Source organism: Prinia subflava, chromosome 9 (assembly GCF_021018805.1).
Source record: "Prinia subflava isolate CZ2003 ecotype Zambia chromosome 9, Cam_Psub_1.2, whole genome shotgun sequence".
NCBI classification, from domain to species: domain Eukaryota; kingdom Metazoa; phylum Chordata; class Aves; order Passeriformes; family Cisticolidae; genus Prinia; species Prinia subflava.
Window position 1 is genome coordinate 14,285,620 of NC_086255.1, and position 15,082 is coordinate 14,300,701.

General features: G+C 39.8%; 1 protein-coding gene across 3 annotated transcripts in view; it reads left to right on the top strand.

Moving 5' to 3' along the window:
* Positions 1-14,869, top strand: part of LOC134554725 (gamma-aminobutyric acid receptor subunit pi-like) — a 46,031-nt gene extending 31,162 nt beyond the window's left edge. For 2 of the 3 annotated variants that reach the window (XM_063405555.1, XM_063405557.1), the window contains 3 exons: positions 7,575-7,727; positions 8,593-8,786; positions 14,215-14,869. In XM_063405555.1, the coding sequence (XP_063261625.1) occupies positions 7,575-7,727; positions 8,593-8,786; positions 14,215-14,529 (662 nt within the window). In that variant the 3' untranslated portion in view covers positions 14,530-14,869. Of the gene's footprint in view, positions 1-7,574; positions 7,728-8,592; positions 8,787-9,017; positions 9,436-14,214 lie in introns of those variants that run through there. The other variant, XM_063405556.1, reaches the window with a different exon arrangement.
* The last annotated feature ends 213 nt before the right edge of the window (positions 14,870-15,082 follow it).

Sequence of the window (15,082 nt, forward strand, 5' to 3'; positions counted from 1 at the left end):
TTGTATAAATAATCATAGAAATAAGGCTGAAATACATTAAAAAAATCATTTAATCTATTCTCATGTCACAAGGCAAGGTCATCTATATCTGCAGCCTACTTCCTGACAGATGTTTCTAGGAGTAAGTCAGACAAACCTCCAAAGCATCTGCCTCACAGCCTCCCCAGATGATTTTTTCTTGGTGTTTATTACACACATATTTTCCTCATGTCTAATCTTGATCTCCCTTGCTGCATTTCAAACCCATTATGTGGATATTGAAGACAAATATCCTGCTATTTTTCAGCAGCCTTTTCACTGTTTCAAGACTGATATATCTATTCTTAGACCAACAATTTTCCTCTTTTTTAATTCATATAAGCAGTTTTTTAGGTATATTGCCTTTGCTACTGTACTCCCATTGAATTCTCATCTCTTTGCTGATATGCAGCACCCCAAAATGGGTTCCCATTAGAAATCCTCTGAGGATGGAAGGGTTTGCTTAATGTGTTCCATGAAATCTTTTTCTCTTTCTCCATTCTAGGCTGATATTTGCCTTTCTTGCAGAAAATTATCATGCATTTTGGACCTCGTTCAGCCAGTGATTCCTCCTAGTTCTCTGACTCCTTTTTTGCCCTGTAACCACATACTCCCTGAGCTCTGGGAGCTGGTGATTCCCATCTGAGTGCAGGACTTCATGGTTGTTGAATTCCATTGTTTTACTTGGGTTATAATAGTTGGTGAGGTATTTTTGAAGTCTAATCCTGTTCCTTATTGTGCCAACTCCACTCCTAACACACTCATGCAATGTCATCGTGTTAGGGAACAGCTTTGGGCACAGGACAGACCCTATGTGTTTCCACTTGATAAATGCTTCTATTTTCACAGCAAGGGATAGCTAATTAATCTCAATTTCCATTTTTAGTTGGAGAAAGAAGCAAAAACACAATTTAAGACTTCATGCTAATTGCCTGTTGATAGCTTTTTTCCCCAGCATCTTTCCCTAAGTCTTGCACCCACTGCTCAGCCTCCTGTCAAGCCTTGGCAGCAGCAGGAATGAAGAGGCTCAGCTTGCTCAGGCCTGGTCTAATGCTGACTCTTCAGCCCAGAAGGCAGGGAGAGACACGAGGCAGGGAGAGACACGAGGCAGGGAGAGACACGAGGCAGGGAGGGCCCTCGGTGCACGTCCCCACTTTGAAAATGTCAAGTCAACAAATCGTCATATTCAAATGGTATTATTTTGGCAGAACAGAAGGAAAGAAGAGACAGAAGCATAAATTAAATCTCTCCTCCTTGATGCACAAAGACAAGATATTTGCTCTGTTAAAAAGACTGCAAAGGGAACTGGCTGCTCTTCCTGTCTGCAGTTGCTGCCAGGGTTTTGATGTCTATCTGAAATCCTGCTTTAGCCTCCTCAAGCCAGAGGCCCCTCAGCCCTTGTGTGGCTGTGCAGTGCTGAAGCTCTGTGGCCCCTGGCCACTCTGTGTTATCAGCCTCTCAGGAGGGATGTCCCAGTGAGGAGCTGTGTCACGGTGCCTGCTGCGGACTCTGCTCCGTGCCAGCGGCTAGCTCGGGCACCGCGGGCACCGGCCACTGAGGGTCAGCCTGTGTGCTGGCAAACGGGGCTGACTCCTGTGAGTCCTCGTCCTGAAAAGGGCAGGCAGGACGCTGGAGACAAAGAAGGAGACAGTGCTGGTATAACAGGAAGGATTTATTGCTTCACCTCCTCAGCCCAGGACTGCCCGAGGAAACAACTCTGTCGAGGGGTTTTAACTGGACAGGACAGGAGGAGCAAAGGGAGTGGCCAGCTGTCTCCGGCCAACCAGGACCAGTTGCTAGGAGGCTTCAGGGGAGGAGAAACATAACTTGGACTAATCAGGACTGAGTAGGAGGGGTTAACAAAGGCGGGAAGGGGAGATTGACACCTAACTGAATCTAACAGGTGCGAGCTAAAAGATAACTCACTGTGAGGGAGAGTGAAGGAACAAAGGAATATTAATGAGGGGGTGAGGGTACAGAGAACTGAACCATTACAAAGAACATACAATACAAAGCCAAATGCACACACTCCCACAGAGCTGCTCTCATTTATAATTAGTGGTTTCAAATCAGAATGTATACAATCTGTATGTAGATTATATAAAGTTTGTATAAGAGTGTATGTTCATCAGTCACGGTCTCTTTCTAAACAGAAGCACTGCCTTGCTTTGTCCTACAGGTTCATCTGCAGTCTCCCAAGCTTCAGGAGATTATTTAGTTAATAATCAAGTTTTTCTAGGTTTTCAGCAGTTTTCCTTTTGAGGTATGGTGCACTGGCAAACTTCCCCCCTTCCCTTTATCAATTTTTTATTGTCTCTAATTGCTCTCCAATTGTTACTTCTGAGAACATATTCTTTGCCATACAGGGCTCACAAAGAATCCCAGAGCTGTATTCAGTGATAATCTTTCTTGGTGAGTCTTCAGTCAGCCTCACCTAAGATTCAAACAATTACCCATGCATATCTGTCTGTTACCATATTATATTCCATTTACTTATCTGAGCTCACACCGTCCTTCTTTGTAAACAAGCTTTTCACTTGAGCTGGTGTTTTTCATCATGAGTTGTTTCTGAGATACTTCTGCGATGTAGAACAGCTTAGAAAGAAAACAATTTTGGAAATTTTGAAAAATTTACAGTAACATAAACCCATATGGAAATGCAATGAATGGAAAGAATATCAAGGAAATTAGGAGGCATTCTTTTATTAACTCCTCTGATGTGTTTATAGCAGAGACATAAATACACCCAAACACTTAGAAAACTTTCAGTGGCATAATTTTTTAAAAAAATTATTTTTATTTATTTGCCTTTTTTTTTTTTAGGTAAGTTAAGCAGATAAAGGTATGTGCACACATGCACTACATGAAAGGGTTTGTTTCATTCTTAGGAAATCTGAATTTCAAACTTATTTTTTGTAAAGCATTTTCCTGAAGATGAAACACATGTTGAGATGTCCGGCCTGAACTTTCATTTCCTTTAGTTCACCTCTGAAAAGCAAGTTAGAAAAGAGGTAGTTTGTCAGGTCTAGACTGTGAAGGACAGAAGACTTTTTTTCTCTGAGGGAGGGGCAAATGAGCTGTAATAACATATTAGCAATTCATATTGGCACCCTTAGCATCCTGCAGCATCAGAGAAATGCATTTCAGTTGCACAATTTATTTATGATGGAAAAGTGGGGATATTCTGATTACTCACTGCCTATGTTCATTGTAAACCAGCAGTAACAAAATCGCATACTGAAAACTATATTGTCAGTATAGCTAAACCAGTAAAATCTATTTTAAGCTCTCCTGTCCTCTGCCCTTAAAAGATACAGGATGAGAAGGAAATGATGCATTGGTAGAATGACACTGACGTGCTTGTGTGAGTTGTACATCACACATTTTAGCAGACACCCAAGGGGTTAGCATAAATAATTCATGAGAGAGAAAAGGATGCTCTTTGTGCCTGGCTGCACACCCCTGTGCAGGACACCAAAGTGCTTCTTACATAAAGAGAGATGTGGAGCAGTCTTTTACTGGAGTACAGTTCAGCAGAAAGTCCTCAGGAAGTGGATGTGGGGAAGATGGTCCCATCCCAAAACACTTTGGGTAGAAATTGAGAAATACTGACAGTATTTATAGGGAATCAATTCTTCCTTAGTTACCTCTGCTGCGACCATTCACTGGTCAGAGATGCTGCAGAAAAGATCAAAGATGCAGAATTCTGCTATCAGCTGGTGACAGATGCCACAGAAAAAATGGGATAATCAGAAAATGAATGATCTAGTGTGAAAAGGAAGCTTGTTTATGTTTATGTATCTCTCAAACAATGCAGCAATAGTTATTGTTGATAGAATCATCAGTGGCAAGCCTATACAAAGTGTCTGATAATCAGAACTGTAAATTAGAATATAATTTTAAAAAACAAACTTCAATGGCAAGTTATAAAATGACATAAATTGGTTTTTGTTGCCTTCAGAAAGATTTGTCTCAGACCTAGACCTAGGCCTGCCCAGCTACTGAGAAAGAGCCTGTGCAGGTATAATTTTTGTGACACTTTAGCAACAGTGGTCAGCTGTACCTTTTTCTGCTTTTCAGGGCACTAAGCAGTGGAGAGGGTTAGAGTAGGTATGGGGACTGTCACCTGCTGCTTGGGTCTGTTCTTCACCTACAAGTTAGAGCTACTGTCTACTTCTGCACTTCTGCTCTCATAAATTCTATAAAGCCCGAATTGCTCAGCCTATTGTCCTTTTGCTGTGGGGTCACCTAAGTAGAATACCTCACCTTGTGGTGTGTTTAGTGTATATATTGACAGCCATTTAAGTTCAGGTTCATCTGAGAAACTGTTACACAGAGTAATTCAATACTTTGGTACATGCTAATGCTGTGCCTTTGCTGCAGTTAGGTATCTGCACAGAAATTATTTCTGTCATGTAAACAAATTTAAATCAGAGCAGTCTCACAGTGAGGTGACATTTGTCATGGGCCAGAAACTTGAAAGAAAAAACATTTTCATTTTAATGCAAGTACTTAATTGTTAAGCAAGTGGCAAACTTGACAGTTTTGAGGAGTTAATTTGAGCTGTACTTGAGTTAACTCTAGTAAAGTCAGGACTAGGATTTCATGAACCTGTTTCAATTTTGGTCTGGCTGATGGCACCACGGCCTCAGATGTGCAGTCAAGGCAAGGAGATACAGCATTACTCTGTTGTATGCAGCTCATGCAACAGGAGCAGCTAAACCAAACCTGTTCTTTGTAAAGATGATAACCTCTGGTACATGTGTGGTGTAGATGAAAAAGGGACTGCAATATTTCCCTATCTTCATTTTATCCCATTGCTCATTTCTTTAGTATGATAAGTATGCACTCAATACTTTTTCTAGACTACTGCTTCCTTCACTTTATTACAGGAGGAGCTCTGATGAATTCTATATATAGGTTGTGGTGGTGTGGACACAATAGGTTGCTTCAAAATTTCCATTATAAAAGCTTTTCTGAACTCTTTAGAGAAATGCTGACACTATTATTATCATGTCCATGTCTTTGGATTCTGGCAAGAAGAAAGCCTTAAGGTTAGAGAAATGTCTCTTTTTTGTTCCCCAAAAAGCCACTCAGCTATAAGCTGTTACATCTCTGTTTCCCTTTGTTCACATTACTTCAGAAATTTCTGGCATCAGAAAAAATAATAACACCAGAATATTCAAAGGACTTGTCTAAACCTGGAAATTGCAAACTGTGGCTTTTAAATTTGATATTTTGAACTAATTTCCCATGTATGCACTTAACTTTTATACTGAGGTAAAGAGATACAGTTGTAGGGCACTAACAAGGAGAGGGTGTTATTGTGTGGCTGTATTGGCTGTTTCAGAGTTTTCCTTCTTAACAACAAGTTCTTCTGGGGCTGAACCACAGGAAATCCCAGGTCCCTGTGGCACTGCAGGAAGGATGGCCTGGTCTCTTCACTCCCCTTTGCTGGGCACATGGCAGCACATCCTTCCCCGTGCTCAGCACAACACAAGCAGCTTTTGTTGAGCATCCAGTTCTCTTTCGCTAGATGTTCTTTGTGCTGCAGCCTTTTGTTGTACACTCAGTGCTTTTCCATAGTGCTCATTTCAGAGCACGGATGAGTGCAGACAGAGGAAGTAAGGTCACACAGTCATCTGTAAGTTTTTCACTCCCTGACTTTTGAGTGCTTTTGAGTCTTCATACACTTAAAATCAGTTTTGGTGAGCAAAATGACATTTATTGAAACAACTGTATTGGTAAAAGTCACAGCCTTGGTAGAGGTTACTGGTGTAATGTTCCTCCTTTAATGTATAAGTGTGAAACATATTTCTACCTCTTGCCTCATGGAGATAGTTTAAGTGTAATGTTTGTACCCTTTCTTCCAGTTGGACACTTGAGGATCTCAATATTCTGAATTTACAAAGAAGAACCCTAGATACAGTGTATTTTTACCTTTGGAAGGAGAAAGAACTGAATACCAGAAGACTGTTTAGCTCAGTAGTGAAGAGATGGTCAATGTGGCAGAAAACTGAAAACAAGTTAATATTAGAAATTATGCATTCATTCTTAGCAAACAGAATTATTTACCAAGAGAAATGGTGGATGCTGTGTGTCTAGATAGCCTCAGACTAAGTATTCATGTCTGTGTTAAAGATGTGCTCTATTCCAACCAAAATGATTTAGTTTAAAGCAATTGATAATGAAAGAAATTTAGTGGCTTGTGATTTGGGGTCAGACTACATAATCTTGCAATTCTTTCAGTTTTAAAAATCCTGTTATTTTTCTCTTGATACAATATATACAATGCTTTTAAAAATGGAAATTTAGCCATCCATTTTCTCATCTGGGAGAAATAAGACATTTCTTGGCATCTACTACTTGCACTTCAAGCTTTTAAAAGTGCTCTTCTTTGTGTCTCACAGCACACCTGAGGGATGCACAAATAGCCTGTCTGTGCCTATATTGCTGTTGCTGAAGTGAATTCATTGTTCTGTAGTTCTGTCCTGACTCACAGCAGGCAGCATTGGAAGCAAGCATTGGTGCCAGAAAATAGGTTTTGTAATAAAATAGTGGAAGCCAAAGCTGTCTGACTACAAAACATTAGTCTCTCATGGATATTTCACTGACATGCAAATGGTGTTAAAATGAATTTGTAAAAACTTAATAACACTTAATTTGTAACCTGGCACTTCAGAGCAAGAAGTCTTTTCTGCCCATTTAAAAAGCAAGATTTTGTTTTCCTGTGATGCATTGAACTGGTAACAGTTTCAGATCATGTGCTTCAACATAGCCAAATTCTGCTCAGTTAGTGAGTTGGATAAGAAATTTAGGCTTTGCATATGAGTGTGCTGTCCCCTCATGAAACACAGTTCTGCATCTGACTCTGATCCCAAAAGTTCATCTTCTGGAAATCACTCACTGAGAAACAAATAATTTGTGCCACTGTTGTGGCACTGGTCAGAGCAACGCAAACACTCTAATGCTCTAATACAAAGGAAAAATAGAGAATGAGGATGCAAAGATACTGCTTGGGTTCAAGTGGAATGTGAGGGGTAGGTCAGCAATTTCAGAGCAGGTACTCTCAACCCACATCTTGAGCAATAGTAAATGAAAAGAAAAAGAAACTGGGTCTGTGAGATAGTTAAAAGTAAGAACCTGTGCCACCTTCATGAAATGACAATTCTTACCACTCCAGTTCGTATTGTAGCTTGTTCATTGTCATGAATAAATCCATATGCGATTTCAGATTTCCTTGCCTTGTGTTATATAATGAAACATCCTCTTCATACATTGATGGATTTATTTCTTCCTTCACTAATCCTCATTTAATTTCCAGTTCAAGGTGTCTTTGATGAAACTCTGGATATGGTGACTGAATGTTACATATTTGATTGTTTCCTTCAGTTCAGAGTCTTCAATCTGAATTTTTCAGTGCCATGTTTCACTTTTACAAGCTTGTTTGTTAATCCTTTACCCCACTGTAGTTCACCAAAGTAACAGAGGTTGTTATTTCAAAGTTCTTTTCATAAATTGCACCTTCACAAAGTTTTTTTCTTCTTCTTCCACAGGACGTTACCCAAAACTTGTGTTTCACTTTGAACTCAAGAGAAACATCTTGTATTTCATATTAGAGACGTATGTGCCATCGATCCTTCTGGTGGTGCTCTCCTGGGTCTCGTTTTGGATAAGCCAGTCGTCGGTTCCAGCCAGGATCTGCATAGGTGAGAGCCTGATAAACCAGCCCACACAAGGGCGGGTCGTTCACACGCCTCCTTTACCGCACGTACTTGGTGTCCGTCTCCTGAAGCTGCAAACACTTCTGAGTTTTATGGAGTCACTTTTTGGGTTTGCCATACTCAGTACATCACGTGGATTCCCCTTAAAGCCTTGCTATTCTTTAGCTAAGAAAAATGCCTTTGGCAGCTACAGGAAGGAGATTATAGGCAGGGGAGGCCGCTGAAAGCAAAGTAAAAAACTGTCATTTTGGAAATAATTTAAACATATTCAAATACATGGCATGCACAGACAATTGTGAGGCTTCTGTGAGGTGTAATGATACATACTAATTAACACATGAATAACAAGAGAATTATAAAAGATTAAATATAATTAATTTCAAATAAAGGATATTCTGAAAGGGAAAGAATGCAAATCAGGTTTGATCAGGCTGCAGGTGGGATGGAAAAAAACACTCCTACAGAACAGGGAATAAAGAAGGATTTTACATTGAATGAGGCCAGTGGGCAACTACACTGAGCAAAATGATATCTGAATATTTTAAAGGGACCTTTTGCATAGATTTGCAATATTAATGTGTTAATCGTAGATATACATTCCATGACAGCAAAATCTCTCATTTTAATTTCTAGTCTTCTCAGTTTTGCTAACATTTTCTGTTACTGTTTTTAAGCATTTAACTTAAGAGTCACAAGTTAAAGTCTTCTTCCTAAAACATGACCCGTTAATTGGTGTGGCATCCTAGGAGTTTCAGGTCCAGGGAAAACTCTCCTGCAGTAGGGCCCATGCAGTAGAGGCTCTCAGTGCCATCTGAGTTATACTAGAACATATATTTTTTCCATTCCACAGGTGTCACCACAGTTCTTACAATGACAACACTGATGATGGGAGCCAGGACTTCACTGCCAAATGCTAATTGCTTTATTAAGGCAATTGATGTGTACCTTGGTATCTGCTTCAGCTTCATCTTTGGAGCACTGTTAGAGTATGCTGTGACTCATTTCTGCACTCTGCACCAACTCAGCTCAAAGGAACTTCCAAAGGTACTTTAATTATTTGGTTGTTGTCCTACAAACTGCATTTAAATTACACCTGCTGAAAAAGAATGAATTCTCTTAGCACGAATGGTAAATGTATTTAAGGTAGTTTATTTTTTACAATTAGAACAGGGAAACATAATAATCTTGAGAAAAAGAAAAAATATTTGTATACCTGGAGCTTTTTTGGAAGAGATCAAATAATCTGAAGCACTCTTTCTTCTCTATTTTGTACAGTCTTTATGGCCATTTATCAATGTTCTGGATGTCTCACAAAAATCACAGGCACTTCTTGTCTCCCAGGCAGTAACATTTACCCACAGTTCAAAAATTAGGCTGAGCTTGGTGACTTGTTCCTACTGCAAAACGGAAAAAAAAAAGGAGTTTATCACATTCAATTCATGAAAGCTGCACATGCATGGAACATGATTTGGTCTCTTGGCAGATGTCTTCATGTGCTGGGTGTATCAGGTCCCTGCAGCCTTCTGCTCTCACCTTCTCCTTCAGCAGCTGCACCTGAACTCAGACTGGGATCCATTTTCCTTTTTGCATTATTATTATAGCAGTGCTTTTTGTGGCTCTAAAGAGTTTCTCTCAACTCTGAAATACTATGAAATATACTTAAAATAAAAATTGATGAAATCAACATAGGTATTTTTGAGTCTTGTTGTTGCTGAAATAATAAGGACAGGTTAATGAAGAAGTTTTGTCACATCTTCCATCTCCAGTGTATAGCAGTATTTTCATAAGCAAGGAAAAAGAAATCATAAGGAAGCTGAAAGATTATTGTCTTGCAGCTTTTAATATGAAACTAAAGCTAATATGCATGATAAAAAAGAAAATTTAAGCAGCTTATGAAATTTCTGGATTAATAGAAAAAAGTAAAACATGGAAAATGAGAATAACAGGAAGGAAAAAAAAGGCAGAAAGAAGTTTGGTTGAGTGCTGCAGGGATAAACTTCCAGAAGAAAGATTGTTAACTGTTTGAGCCAAATTAGAACAGAGCATCACAACTGCCTAAGCAAAGCTCCTCAATATACTCAAGAAACAGGATATTGAGCTCAAGTGGAGGAGCTTCAAAACCTTTTGAAGATCAGGCAATATCTGTGTGTGGGGGTTATGTCTAAATAGTTCATCAATTAATATGAGATTTTGGTTGTTTGGATGAAAGATAGGTCCTGTAAATGCACTAGAATATGTTAAAAGCTGTTGTTGGGTCTATGAGGGGATTGTCTGCAAATGGGCAAACACTCATTTAAATGAGGATTTGAGTGGAAAGCGTGTTAGTAATTTTTGTTGGCTAGGTAACATCAGTGACAATTCCCTGTGAGCATATCCATCTTGTGAAGTAAGTGCTTGTCATTTTGCTTATAGTGTAGGGGGAAAAAAGGCTGCGTGGAGGTTTGGGTGAGAAGGTAAAGTGTTTCAGTGCTTGTATGATTAAGCATCTTTGGATGTGTGAAGGGCACTTATACTGCCCTTGCCTTCATCTGCCTCTGCCAGATTCCCTTTCATCTGGAGCAGGTACTCATGCCTGCAGATAGGGTGGGCATGGGAACTTACAGACTTCAAAAATGTGCATGGAAGTACGTGGAAGTACAGCAGTAAAATAAGAATGTTTTGTGATAAATGACCAAAAGAAATAGTCTTTCACTTCAGGCATGTCTCCTGCCTTCTCCTGGGCATCAGGAGTGAGCAAGCAAGCCAAATGCACTTCTTGCCCACACAAGGATAGGGATATAAGACAAGGAACAGTTGTTTAGTCCTAGATCAGCCTGTGACTCTGTAGCATAAGGAAAATGCTTGTCATGTCCTTTTCCTACTGTAGCCAAGGGCAAGCACTGTTTACTCAGCAGGGTGTCATGGAGAGCACACCTGACTTGTATTTCTCCTTTCTTATTGTAAAAACAAACACATCACAAGGGCAAAAATACCGACTAAAATCTCATGTCACTGTCTAGCAGGTACTTAGCAATTTATGTGTGAGTATTGTCACTGTAAATGTGTTGTCCTCATTATCGTATTCTCTTGTGGACACAGGTTAATTGGAAATCTCACATCCCACTTTGTTATTCCCCTATGTGAGCTGATAGAAAATTTGCACTCAGAATTATGTAAATAAATGTAGGAGGTGAGATGGAAATGTCACCCTCTCTCTTGTACAGGAATTAGTTGTAGTCACTTTTTTCCCACTTTGCTCTTTGAAGAAGTTGGGCCCTGGCATATCAAACCCTTCTGAAGCCCCTGAGATCTCCAGTTTAGAAAATAAACTGGTGAAAGAGCTCATCCTATCCATGCTCTTGCAATGTTTCACATCATGTGAACCAGGACCCACAGAGAACCTTCAAAGCTAATGGCAAAAGCAGGGGAGGCACCTGCTGCAAGGAAGGTCAGGCAGAATGTGCCGTTCACATCAGCTCCAGACAACAGGCTGTTTGAAAGGGAGGATGCCTCTCCTGAGTTTCTTCTCTTTTGTACAAAGGCGTTAATTGTGCCCTCTTATAAAGCACAGATATAGTTCTTGTGTTTCCTCTGGCTTTTACCTAAAGCTCCACCTTTAAGGCAGAATGGAGAACAGCTTGAAAACTGAAAATAATTTTATAAATGTGATGTTCAGCCTCTGTGGTGTTTCTGTGCAAGCTTCATGCAGTCTTTATGAACACTATATAAGCTCCAGGTGTGTGACACTTTGGGTTGAAGTATTTTTAAACTTGAGCAGCTTTATTATCCAGTGAAAGTGACAGCTTTCCTCAATTCTGTTGGCTCTTGGATGTCAGCAAAGACTTGGTGTAAACAGCAGCCACAGTTGCAGGTGTCACAGACAGTGCTTTCTGGTGATTTACAGCATCTTTCCTGGATGGTACCAATTTGATATCTAAACAGAGCCCTCCTTAGTGCCAGCCATTTCCTCCTTGACAGCTGGCATCCAGAAAAAAAACTAGTATGACATTTAAAACTGGAACCACGGCTGAACACTCACAACACAATTTCTTTTTTTGATATAATGTAAATCAGCTCAGTCTTTCACCATGCTCAGTTCTCCATAACAATCTGGAAAAGACCCTTGATAATCCCACTCTGTAAGAATGCAGTTTTTCACCAATTAGCAGGTATGGTTCTCTTCTGGACTAGCTCTCTCCTTTCCAAGCTATGTGATACAGCACTTTTCCTGCAAACCCCCATTCTGTTTAGAGCCCTGCCTTGTTGCACTGCAAATAGAATCCTGTGCATATGCACTGCTTATGGTATTTTCTGCTTAAGTAAGAACTGCCCCTTGGGGAGCTGAAAGGAGTCAAGAACAGCCTAATAACACATCAGCCTCCTGGGAATTGTTCACATGCAGTTGTGAGAAAGAAAAAGTGGCACGTACACAATGTCCTTTCATGTTCTGAAATAAAACTAATTCTGAACAACTTGCAGCCAGCCCTACCTGAGAGAAAAACAAACTCTTAAAGTGAGCAGTGCCCCAAATCCTGACGGTTTTGAAGTACAGATGCTGTAATGAAAAATGAAAGCAGCGGAAAAAAGTCAGGACTCTTCTGTCAGGTTCCTTTATTTTATTAACTTTTGAAGTGCTGAGTGCATTCATTAGGCTGTTGCTCTGGTGCCTCATTTCAAGCACCAGGCACTGCTGACAAAGGCTCCTCTGCCATCCCCAGCACTCCCCTCAGCTGCCTGAACTTTTTGAAGCAGAAGAGAGAGATATTTATAACAGAGTCAGGCCTTAAGTAAAAACTCGAGGTTTGAATTTTAGTACTACCCTGGGGATTATTTAAGGTTCAGACTGGAGTTTTATGGATTGATCCTCTTAATGCTTTATAGGCAGATTTTTATCCCAGCCTTTCACACAGAGGTGTGGGAGGCCAGGAGGAAGATGACCAAGGTTTTTTGGGATGATATTGTGTATTTTTAGGATGATACGTTGTGTTGAGCTACATTTATCTCTCAAATAAAATATGCCGGATTTTTTTTTTAATTGAAAGTGGAAAGCTGTAATAATCCTTTTTCTACTGCTATTTGTTTGGCTTCACTGATTTACAGCAGTTTGAGGATATTGTCCAGACTCCACTTTAAATTTCAAGGGTGTCAATAATTTTAGATGAAGAAGACTCAAGTCTCACACTGTACACATGCATCCTGGGCTGAAGAGCAATTCTGTACCAGCATGGAGACCACTTAGGTGGCTTAATGAGCTTTCTTTGACTTTAATAGCTGGGATATACCTAAATGAGCTTTTTGTCTGGCTGCACATGGGGATGTACATCTTAACCTTTTGAAAGTTTGTCCTTGTGTAAACTGTTTCTTCTCATGATGCAGATGGAAAAAAAGCCAAGTTGGTCAGAAGAAATAGATTCTGCATTCTAAACTCCACAAATAATTTTTTTAGACTTGTCTTACATTTATGCCACCTACTGATTTGGGAGGTAATAAAAGTATCAGGAGAAAATTAAAATTATATGTGTGCCTACCTGAATTAAAATCACCCATAATAAGGTTCAGTTTAGATACAAAATTGGAGCCAGGCTTTGTAGCTTGTTTCTGCTGGTGTCTCTGCAATATCCCAAGCCAAGCTAAATACCCCAGAAAATCCAAGGAAGTTTTAGAGCTGAAGCTGCAGCTGATGTCTAATCCTGTGTCCTCTGAGTCAGTAGCAGAAAAGCCACTGACTTCAAAGGGTGGAAATTTCATACATGGACTTTATGGCTCTGAGCCATTTCTAATCAAAGAAACAAAACCCACCAGAAGGCTTATACAACATTCTCCAAAGACCTGTCTTGATGCAGTGAAGCACATTAAAATATTCTTAACTCTAGCATAACTTTGAAATTAAAGCAGGGGTTTCAGGATTTGACAGAAAGTATCACAAGCTATTTAGTATTAAATGAGCTGTGGGTGGGGCTTGTCCCTCTTTATTTTTAAAGTAACTTTATTTTTGTCACAAAGCACCAAAATGAAGCAGCCAGTTGCACACAAGGGGAGTGTCTTGTATCCTGGGGTGCTTGATTTGGGGTGCAACCAGCTCAACTGGCTGGTCTGGCAGCTCCCTCACCTTCTCCACCTCCAGGCTGGGGCTTTGCCTTCACACTTTCTGGGCACTAACCTTTGCCAGTATTTGCCCTGAGCAGAAGACAGTTTACTGTCGTGCATTTCAGGGATTTGCTGTGATCTTAAGTGAAGTTCCTTGTCCATATTTGAACAAATCCAGATTTGCCTGACAGTTCTTCACAAGTTTTTGCTGTACAGCATTGCTTAAGTCAATGTTTTCCCCTTAAATGGAGGTGTTGAGAGCTGAAAGGAGCTGCCTGGTGCTTGTCCTTGAAGTCGAGGAGTGAGACAGAGGAGGAGTCATGAGAAAAATCCCATTTCCTGCAACTCTAAAGTAAACAGGTGATGAAACATGTACTTCAGTACCTGCTGTTTTGTTCCCTATCAGATTATTGATGATGATGAGGAGGAGGAAGAGAAGAACGGAGCCCTGGCAGCAGTGACAAACAGCTGCAGTGCCCCTGACAATACGAACCAGACCGATTCAAACAAAAGCAAACAAACCAGCACTGACAGAAAAAGGGAGAGAAGTCAACACAGGGTGTGCAGCTCAGCAATGTCGGTATTGAAAAGACTTTTCTGTATCTTTGATTGCTTCCATGTTAAAAATCCTTACCACATAGACAACTACGCCAGATTCTCTTTCCCGTTATCATTCATCATAATTAATGTACTTTATTGGGTATATTATTTGTATTTCTAAATATTTTGTTTTGTAATATTAATTTAAAGTTAGAAAGTGGATATGGGAAGGGAAATTGTGGAAAAAAGGAGAAGCTACATTTGGATCAAGGGGTATAAAAGGACTTGCCACCTTTTCAAGTGTGTCTGAAAATTTTGTTAACTCACTTTTCTCCTTTTAAATGTCTGTCATCCAAAACTGGCTTTGTATCAGCATGCATGTCCCATATGACACTACTTATCAAAGGCCAGTAAGACCTTTTTTAATATTTAATGCTCAACTTTGTAAAATAAGAGTTATACTTGTTTCTGAACTCCATTGAATAAATGTAAAAATAAAATGAAATGTTGCTTTCCTTTTCTGCTTTCTGTACTCAGTTCTTTCTAGTTTTGTCAATAATGCATACATTTTCCAGGTTATATATGAAAATGTTTAATTGCAGATCAAAGTGGTTTTGCTATGTAGCAAGAAAAAGTTTTGAAGACATGAGCTACCAGCGCAAACCAAACAATCTTTGCTCATCTTTGCAAGGTCACAAAGATGTGTCAAGATCCCTCTATGTCTTTAGACAGAA